Source organism: Saccoglossus kowalevskii, chromosome 8, assembly GCF_978046115.1.
Source record: "Saccoglossus kowalevskii chromosome 8, keSacKowa6.1, whole genome shotgun sequence".
NCBI classification, from domain to species: Eukaryota; Metazoa; Hemichordata; class Enteropneusta; family Harrimaniidae; genus Saccoglossus; species Saccoglossus kowalevskii.
Window position 1 is genome coordinate 6,311,940 of NC_140648.1, and position 10,737 is coordinate 6,322,676.

At 35.4% G+C, this 10,737-nt stretch overlaps 1 protein-coding gene across 1 annotated transcript in view; it reads right to left on the reverse strand.

Annotated features, from left to right (window-relative positions):
• LOC100366518 (uncharacterized) overlaps positions 1–9,580 on the reverse strand; it is a 48,443-nt gene extending 38,863 nt beyond the window's left edge. The window contains exons 1-8 of the mRNA XM_078011046.2: positions 9,321–9,580; positions 5,407–5,544; positions 4,951–5,295; positions 4,581–4,694; positions 2,784–2,897; positions 1,337–1,450; positions 339–452; positions 100–213 (exon numbers count right to left, since the gene is read on the reverse strand). Of these exons, the coding sequence (XP_077867172.2) occupies positions 100–213; positions 339–452; positions 1,337–1,450; positions 2,784–2,897; positions 4,581–4,694; positions 4,951–5,295; positions 5,407–5,544; positions 9,321–9,384 (1,117 nt within the window). The 5' untranslated portion in view covers positions 9,385–9,580. The remainder of the gene's footprint in view (positions 1–99; positions 214–338; positions 453–1,336; positions 1,451–2,783; positions 2,898–4,580; positions 4,695–4,950; positions 5,296–5,406; positions 5,545–9,320) is intronic.
• Between the last annotated feature and the right edge of the window lie 1,157 nt (positions 9,581–10,737).

Here is a 10,737-nt window from a genome sequence, read left to right on the forward strand (position 1 = left end):
ATCAAAACAATAAATCACAACAATAATAAATAATACCAGTAATGATAGTATACTAGTAAAAATTGCATTTAATATATAGCTCAATATACATAGACTTACTTATTTCACAGTTAGTTCCCGTCCATCCACCATTACATATACATGTATAGCTATTTGGACCGTCACTGCAGAATCCACCATTCTGACAAGGACTACTGTCACATTCGTTAAAGTCTGAAAATGAACAAGATGATATTCTTCCATAATTAGTGGCTATTGCGTAAATCCCGAGATATTGTATCATAATCATATTATCAATCAATGCAATAAATGATTTTAAAAAGTTGTTATTTTATTACCTTGATCACATAGCGTACCAATCCAACCTGCCTGACACTGACAAAGAAAACCGTTAATCAGATCTTGACACACAGCGCCATTCTGACAAGGACTACTCGCACACTCATCAATATCTGTGAAGGAGGCAAATTTGGTTTTATTATGATACATGAAATTAAAAAAAAACTTTAGAAATGAAAACTTTAGAAATTCTTACAGCTGAATTTAGTTCCAAAGTAACCTTACCCTGAACAAGGTTTGTACATGTACACAGGATTAGGTAACTTTGGAACTAAATTCAGCTGTAAGATATATTACAACTTACAACTTTTTTCACAAAGATCATTTACCTGTAGTAGGCATAGCTCAGTACCGAGTAATTACTTAAGGTGGAAGCCTACTCATAAATTAAAATACCCAGAATTTATTCTTTTTGTAAAAAAACTGTACTCCAAGGCAATACAAGGATATTGACCTAAAACAAATTAGGGGGTCACCAGCCTTTTTTTTGAGAAATTGATGGTTGTATTTTAGTGGAAAATCGCCATTTTGACACTATTATAACACTTTTACCATAGGTTCCTATGGCAGAGATATTATGTAATATCTCAAAATCTAGCCTGGTGACATAGACTGAAAAAATCATATATTGTTAATGATGGAGTACTTTTTGTTATTCTGAATTATTTAAAAAATCTAGGTTTTAAAAAATGCCAAAAAATGCAATTTTACTTTAACATTGTGTTCTATGGAATTGTTCTAAAATAGCAATTTTCAAGAAGAATTAAGACACATTTCTCAAAAAACTAAACTGTAACACACAAAATAATGCTATTTCATTGTACCATGGGACATTGGCTCCATGATTGTACATACTAAACTAATGAACATTGTCATGCGATTTATGACCAATTTTGTCAAAAATTATGACTAGGCTTCAACCTTAATAAGTTATTGTTACTAAGATTCTACATTCCCTGGAGAGATGAATTACATCATGATTTGATTTTACACTTACTGACAGTACAGCGTGTTCCTGAATATCCCGGTGTACACTGACATACATAACTGTTGATTAAATCAAAACACTGCCCTCCATTGAAGCAGGGATTGCTCTGACATTCATTGATATCTGAAAGAAAAATAATGTTGTGTTTTTTTCATTTGGTACTACAGATATAAGAAAATATAATGTATTCTGAGGGATCATTGAAGGTACCAGTCATAAAAGTTGATATATTCTGTCATGTCATTACAAAAAGATATTAAAGTTACTTTTAGACAATCCCAAAACATAACATTTGAGCAACCTGTGTATAAACTCGTCTCAGAGAATTTCAACTCAAAATAATCCATAATATTCTGACCACAAAGAAAACATTATTTAAGATGAACCCTCCCATTGTGGAGTCTGATCTGTGTACTTTCTGTCCATCATGCTTTGAATCTCTTATCCATTTGTTTTACCAATGTCAATGCACCCAAGATTTTTGGGAAACACTGTATATGCTTTGGGGAGGGGGTAAGCTTGGCCTGAGGGCATTCCCGAATGCACAACAAATCTATTTTGGGGATGAAAACTTTACATGTTTAGTCAACTTCCTTTTTCTGGTAGCAAAAAAATATATTTACTTGTGTAGACATAAAAATCAAAAGCCAGAATTCATGGCATACAAAAGATATGTAAAATATTTCCTGGAGATAGAGTACTTCATTGCTGTCCGACGGAATAAGTTGACTTCTCATAACAAGAAATGGGAATATTTTATGAAAAATGTTACCCAATTCACTTCACAATATGTAGATTAATTGCAATTTGTAATGTACAAACCAGGTATGTAAGATGTAAATTTCAGTGCAAACTCCAATAAAAGTTTATAAATACAAAAAAAAATGTGTGTATAAAGACCACCTGTTGTTAGGGGACCTTTCTGCAATGTTTTTGCAGGTTTGCACTTGTTTAGAGACTGAAATAATAATTAACATTATGTTCATAAAACAATTTTTAATTTCCTCAAGTCAAACTCATTTTATTTCCATCAACTCAAAATAATTTGTACCATCTCATTATTTTCTGTACAAATGTCAAATGTGCAAGTTGATATAAGCACACCTATAAAATAAAACATTACCCTTTGGGTGGTTGCTATACCCAGGTTTGACTAACACCTTGATCAGCTGACTTCTGAACTGTCACATGACCACAGGTAGATAGAAGTCATGTGATGAAAGAATATTGTGTAAAACTGTGAGCTTAATCAGTTTTTATTGTATTACCAGTAGAGCTTGTATCAGATAATCTGATAATTCAAACAACAGGACAAATAAAATGATCCACAGTTACAACAATAAAACCACTAAGGATTGGAGAAAGTCAGGAGGAGACCAGTGGTCCACAGTTACAACAATAAAACCACTAAGGATTGGAGAAAGTCAGGAGGAGACCAGTGGTAGCAAATACTAACCAATTTCACAGTTGACTCCAGTATATCCGGGGGGACATGTACAAGTATAACTGTTTATAAGATCATTACACTGTCCACCATTTTGACATGGACCACTGGAACATTCATCGATATCTGAAAGATTGCAAGTACGGTAGATACACTATTTAATTTTGTGAATTCAAATGTAGCATTACTAAGCATATATACACCCGGGGGGGGGGGGGGGGGGTTCTCTGAATAAAATATGGTAACCAAGCAGAAGTAAATAAACACATAAAAGGGGTGTTATTTAGAGGGGCAAGGGGGTAGCTGGTACAGTTTTACAATTCACAAAGAAAAAAAGATGTTTTTACAGTTAACAATGAAAATTGAATTTTGCAGTCGTTTTACAGTTTCGAAAATGTAACTTCCCTTTACGACTTTTTTTTATTTGGATGTAAATTCTTGTATGTACCGAGAAAAATGACACATTTTACAGTGTATGAAAAAAATATTTGATTGATTACGTTGTACGTCTAGCCTGTGATTACAGAATTACGGAATTTATTTTTTCAATTTACGTTGTACGAACAAAAAAATATTGCAATTACGTTGAACGAAAATAACCCTCGCTTGCCTCCCCTCTATTTAGTATAAAAGAAATCTCATGAAATCATGTTACCTCAACTTAGAAACAGTGTGATTTTAGTATGTATATAGTATCAGAGGTACATTACTTGGGGTTTGTAACTACGGTGACATGATACCAAGATCCCGTCACAATCTCGCTCTCGCATAAGCGTTCCAACTCAGAAAAAATGCGAATGCGCATGCCCGAGGTAACTAGGATACTGGGATGTACAGATGGATCGAAATAGCTGCCCACGATATGACGGATTACAAGAACTATATTTTTTGTACATTTTCGATGTATTACATTTTTCACTATGATAGTGACAAGAAAAGTTTATTTTTTTCATTACAAACCTTGAACATTGATATGCAACACATGTCAGAAGGTCGTAGCCTCAGTCTCGCTATCTACGAGAAGAGACTTGAATGGGATCTTGACATGATGTCACCATACAGTACTATGCGAGTTGCAAACCCCAAGTAATGTACCTCTGATAGTATAGTATAGTATATTTTATTTGACACGAAATAATATATTTTTTATATAGGGTATCTATTTTAAGTTTCTGCACTTGAAATGGGGTATAAATTCACAAAAATAAGTATGTGTTTAAAGGCATTTTTGAAAAGCATGGATGGGTACCAGGTCTGACTTGGGAGTATAAAAAAAGTAAATAGCATTCATCAACAGTTTTGAGGTATGGTGTGAACTTTTCATCATATGTAATCAAGTTTGAACAAAACTAATCAGCTCTTGCATAGTACTGTAGTCGCTGTGGAATCATAGCCCTATGTTGCCGACCGCATTATTTACGCGACTGACTCTGGCCGGCCCCTATGTTCGACGTACAACAACAAAATTAAAAAGACGTCCAAATGAAATTGTTAGGGCGAAATTCGAATGTAGGTCGCACCAAAGAGCTACGGAACCGCAGCTAAGTACTGTAGTAGGTCCAGGTACAGTCGTGTGTGCTGGCTCTTCGCAAAACTGACAACCCGGCTGTTCAGTGAGAGTCTCATGGTAAATAAAGGACTCCACTCGGGGCTTTGGTATACGAACACTGACAACGATGTCTGATTTTTGTTCTGGTACGAATGCCTCAGGTTACGGTCGATAAATTATATGTAACCATGGGAATGGGATTGCTTGTGTTTCATTATGACAATACGTAGTATAAATTTTTCCCGTGTACCGGTACTTACTAATATCGCAATGTGTGCCTGTCCAGCCGGCAGCACACTGGCATGTATAACTTAAGACACCATCAATACATGTAGCTCCATTTTGACATGGAAATGTGGCACAGTCATCACCATCTGAAGAATACAAAAAATCGTTAGTATTTTGTAAACACGTCTCGCCGATATCCGTCTCGCCACTTGCGAGGTGCGATTGCGCCCTCGCAGTTATGAATAGGGGAGGGGAGGATCAGCGAAATGACAAGGGAAGAAACAAAAAACTGCTATAAATCGACTGTCTCAAAATAAATCCACTTTGTATCATATGCATTATTAAGTTTAAAATTGTTTCATTTACAGAAATATTGTAGATATTGACGATGACATCACTTACCGCCAGTATATTGGATATGGAATCCTTTTTGTGGTATGTTCCGATCTGTTGTGAACAGCATCCAAACCTGGTGATCGTTTGCAACAATGGTTCGAGGTGTAGTCAGATTTCCTTCGAGTGACCACACTGTATTCGTAAAATCAACGTACGGTCCCGTTCCAATCTCAAGAACGTCCTTGTTAAGCTCAGTCTGGAAGTCTGTAATTGTCATGGTTATTGCAGCCGCTCCGTGCACTCGTATCAAATAAACGCAATAAAGCCTGTTGTCATAGTTCAGTCCTTGGAGATAACCAGGTGACGTCACTACTCCTGTGGGGTCGTAGTGAGCCCCTCCACAATTGGAACCTTGGTGAAAGTGAGATATGACATTATCTTCTATTCCAATTACATGTAGACATAAATGTATGAAATGAACCACGTGTATAATATAGTATAAAACTGTACATGTATAATTACCTGTGAATTCTGAACAGTCTTGTCCGTGATAGACTGGTGCGGTTCCAGGCCCTGAATCATTACATTCACAAGTATAGTAATCAACACCCAGTCCATCTCTACATACAGCTGAGTTTACACAAGGACTGCTTAAACATTCTGTGTAGAAATTGTGACAAGGTGTAGTTAGCGGTAGTTTAATAATTGCTGTGCTAACTTATTATGTAATGTGACCTATATTACACCGAGCGAGTCAACACCAATATACGACACATTTATGCAAGTACTTTTATATAATAAACTCTAGAAACCACCTGTTCATCACCATGACAATAAGGGTTTAGTAATCAAAACACAGTTTTTAATATAAATATTTTTTCAAAACAACAACATTTCGCATTGTTAATTCTATCAATATAATGAACTGATTTGATTTATAGATAAGATGAAAATAACTGTCATTTGTCACGCTCATATTTTAAAAACCACGCCCACGTTTTAGAGAGCGTGTTTGCTTGACCGCCAATAGTATATTGACTACTTCATGGAATAGAGACGTGATATGGAGCTAACTTTGTTACAGCCTTGTTGGATTTAACACTAATAATAAAAACAATAATGACACCTTGTGGGCAATTGTTTTTTGGTTATGTTGTATGTTTTTTTATATGGAAACATTTGTCTGAAATAAATGCGTAATAATGTAGCGTAGCATAGTGGACGTGATCAGCAACATAATTAATCCAATAACGTATCATAATGGTACAATTGTGCCACCAGAGGGCGATGTAGGTATTGCAAAATATACAAGAGGTTAAAAAAATAAAACATATTTGCGCATTGTATACGTTCTTGTTTCTCTGAACAATAATGATTATTCTGAATATATGTTTTATTTTATCATTAGGTTAATTTCCGGGAAACCGATGCTCATGTCTTGATTGCACGACAGTGTAAAATACAGATACTAACGGCATCATGATCAGTTTTAGATTTTTTGTGAAATCTCTTTAGCAATTTTGTTTCTAGTCAGTTGGACCAGTTTCTGCGAAGACGATTTGATAGCCCTTGCATTATATTATGTTGAATTAATTTGAATAATTCGTCACTATGACTGAATGTGTGTGATTCTAAATACAATGTATATATATATATATATATATATATTTGTATATATAGTTGTTTTACAATCTGTTGCGTTTATTGTGACCGTTATTTAATCTTAGTTCCGCTTTTGGACTAATCATCAAGTAATATTCAAGTATTGATACCGACCTGATAGTATATACAAAACTGAAATAATTAAGAACACTGCCATTACACAATTAATGTTTGAATTTACATATTCTATGATTCGATTATTTAGTTTTTGTGAGCAATTACCGTTTATTTAACTACGTGTTTGTCTTCTCCATGTCTATGTCTACCGGGTTCACTTCCACTAACTTTGCCTCAATGGCAGGCAGTAGTTGCGTTTCCAAACACAAGCTACGACGGCCATTGTGATAATAATCATGTAAATGTAACTGTTCTTAGAAATAGTTTTTGTCAGCGTGAAAATGTAATACATATTACTAGTATATAAACGATTAAAAAGCGATGTTTTTGTTAAACCACACCGCGTTACAAACGGTAGATGCTCGCATGACCTCGTCATAGTGTGATCGGAACCGTGTACTATAGTACACAATACAAATCCAAGATGGCGGCCCCCGGCACGATAACGACTAATTTCACACCTATTTTTCTTCACAATGAAATGTGTGCATTTTTTCCCACAAATGTGGATATACCAGACCCATCTTGTTAGAGTTATGTTGGGTATCCGGAAATTATTCTGAAAATGTTCAATTATATACGGCAAAAGAGCTCGATAGAAATGAAAATATCATTATGTAAACATTGAAAGGGAAATTAATTCAACAACAACTTGTGCGAGTTCTAATCTGCCTGTTTTACCTAAAGGCATCTTTGAGTGGTTTTAACAATTTCATGTTTATATTTTATGTTATATATGTGGAAAAACTGATCAAATTAAAAGTTCGATCAGAATCACCTTAAATTTATATGCGTATTGACTACTTAAAAATACACATTGATTAAATACAGTAATTAGGCGCTAATATTAATATTTTAAATAAATATGTGATCACGAATTATTTCACAGTTACAGCAATTCTAAAATAATATTATTTAGTATAGAATGTATCTACCATTAGATAGAATTATCGCAGTGTTTACACACATTATGTGAATGACCCAGCGATACAGGGGGAAAATAGTTACATATTCGTATGTGTAATAGATAATAATAAATCAAGAAAATACTTGATAAATTATTATATAAATTATTCGAAACACTTAAAAAACATATTTACCTCCGAGAGCTTTGGTTTTCTGACAAAGTGACGAAATTGTGATAAATGCAATGAATACTAAACGAATAGCGATATCCATTATATTCCTTGGGTTGGTAAATGGTTACAGTCGTACGAACACAGACGAACTAACAGAAAGAACCGTGAATTGGAAACCATATGACATCTCTAAATGGATTGACAATATACGCGGTTCAATATTGGCGGCTGTATGTCATTGTAAGCTTGGTGCGAGTTTTGTGGCTTTAAGATCGATGCCCAGCGAGGCGGTTTCACTGCGTTTCCTTTGCTACTGTGTTACTCATTCGTCGGTAAATGGAGGCAACGCCCTGATCAGGTTAAACATGGCGGACCTGTCTACATTAATAATATAATCACGTTTGTGTAATGACAACAATGGAGAGATTATTTTATTGTTCGGAAATAACTATTTAGATATGGAAATGTGCAAAATAGTATTGAAGACATGTTATGATTCATTTATCACGGGATATTCAATTATTTCTGAAATATATTTTTAATTATATTATTAATATATGCTAACAAGAATGGGACAGTGTGTCTGTCACGATTAAGTTATGACCAATAAGAGCACAGATAGCATACACGCTGGTGCAACGGTTAAGTCTATGGTCTATTCTCAGAGAACTCTGGACCCCCTGTCCAACGTATGTATGTACATGTATAGTGAGCGTATTACTTTCTTTCGTTGGACAGATTTATGGCTTGGGTGTCACCGAAGAATGGCCAACGTGACATCAGGTACGATGATCGTACAGTAATGGCGTCCTAGAGTACAGTGACGAATACCTGAGACAAGGTTACTGGTTGGTAAAACCACGTACAACGTTGGTCGCGAGCCATTATTTCTAGAATATTGTTGAATATGTTATACAATACACGAGAATGCGTAAATGTATGATAATTTACTATAGTGTGGAAAAAATCAATAAAATGCCTCCGCGTCTTAAAGGGTAAAGACAAAATGGCCTCCTACAAGTTAGGTGCCCACATACCGGGCCGACGTTACGGACACCCACCGCCTCTTGCTGCATGGTGTTTCGACGGGATCTTTTCGCAGTGTTGGAAATATTTTCCATGTGTATTACTCCATGGTTACTCCGAACACTCTCTGGGCAAACAACTTGATCATTAAATCAAGTTCTAATGGTCGTTGTGTTTATCTTTCAGTTCAACTTACAGTTTGTGATTGATCCATGCGTTGGATTAAACACATCTTTTTTTTGTCTCAGTTATAATCCAATCATAAATATAAGTGTGTACTTATAACAGATAACCAAATTTCACTTAATCCAATGTATAATCAAAATGCGCGATTCCCTGTTAAATCATCGCTTTTAAGTTTTGAAGCAAGTCACAACAGCCAGCTGACAACACAACACAACACAACACGTATTGTTTCGATAGTGCTAACTGTACCTGGTTAAAAGTTGTAGTACTTTTAGTAACAGGTTTATTAATTAGAGTAAATATTGGCATCATAATAAAGAGGAACCACTGACCGATCTGGCAACATATAAACGACTCTTTACTTACCGTTTTCCGATAACACCACTGGTAACAACACTACGATTGTTAAAATTAAAACTAATCCGTGCATGCTGAAAATAAATATTGTCTTGTTGAAAATGAGATTTATATAAACCAGTCCTAAAGTTATAATCCTATGTGCTACGAATCCTTGGCATATTGGTGAACAGCATAAAATAAAAATCCTCCTCGGACTGATCGTCACAACCGGTCTACCTTAACTCGTCAGTTAGTGAGGCAGTAATACTGGGCCAGATATATGCATATCAATAGATTGAGAATGTTGGCGAGAAGGCAGTGCCAACACCCCAGTGTGTCACACACACCTTAGGGTTGGTCAATAAGATGCCAAGAATGCACTCACCCTTCAAACAATTGAAAGGAAAAATATCAAGCTGATGAATATTCAATTTGGTCAAACTACATTGTCCGATTACAATAGAACCCTTTCGTCATTGACACTGCGTCTAGTAGTTCCCTTCCTGTGTTGGTCATGCTGTCTTACCAAGTTTATTTACCCAAATGGTGGCACATATACCGCCGCCTTACTGCAGATTTGCGGGTATGGCGATTATTTTGTTGCATAATTTATACCAGGGTTGTCAGACTATTAGTGTCACGGATGCACTCAATTGCAAAGGTATTCGAACCTGATTAGTATGCAAATGCATGTTTATTGTTATGCAAATAACAACACATTAAGTGAGATGGATACAAATCTATTATAGTCCCCTCATTTTGGAAACAAGTTTTAGCAGCTACACTGTGCTTATTGCCGCCAGTTATCTGACAGCCAGCGAGGCTTCGAATATGTGATCTTGAAACTATCTTACAATAGCGTATACCATTATGGGTCTATTAACCTACTAGTTACGCATTTCAAAATGGCTGATACTCCCAGCAACAGAACCACCCAATATATATGTATGCATGCATGGAGGTAAACATATTTTTACCTCCAAAATGCGTGTCACAACGTTGTTATCGGCCTACCATGGACTCTAGTCTTGATTCTGACCTCTGTCAGAAATATTCATATATAATCGCACAAATTCAATAAACTTTCTAAAATGACAAAAATAAAGATTTTCTGCAAATCACTGCATGCATCTATAAACATTCAAACGAACTGTGATAGGTGCCAAAGTAAATATCAAATACAATTTATCTCATGTTTAGTGTAATCAAAGACAGTTCTCTGTCCCTCTTCTCTATAGTCTTTGGTGTAATTCATAGCTAATAGAGGAGGCTTCCTTTGAGGTCGGTAAATTGCGAGCGATTTGTCCCGGGTATATAATTGACACTGGTAATACTTAATGAAGTGTTCTTTTTATATAAAGTAGTTACACCTACATTCCCTCAATATTCTCAATAGACAGAATGTGTTACAGCCAATGAAATAAAAGGGTAAATAGAATGGCTA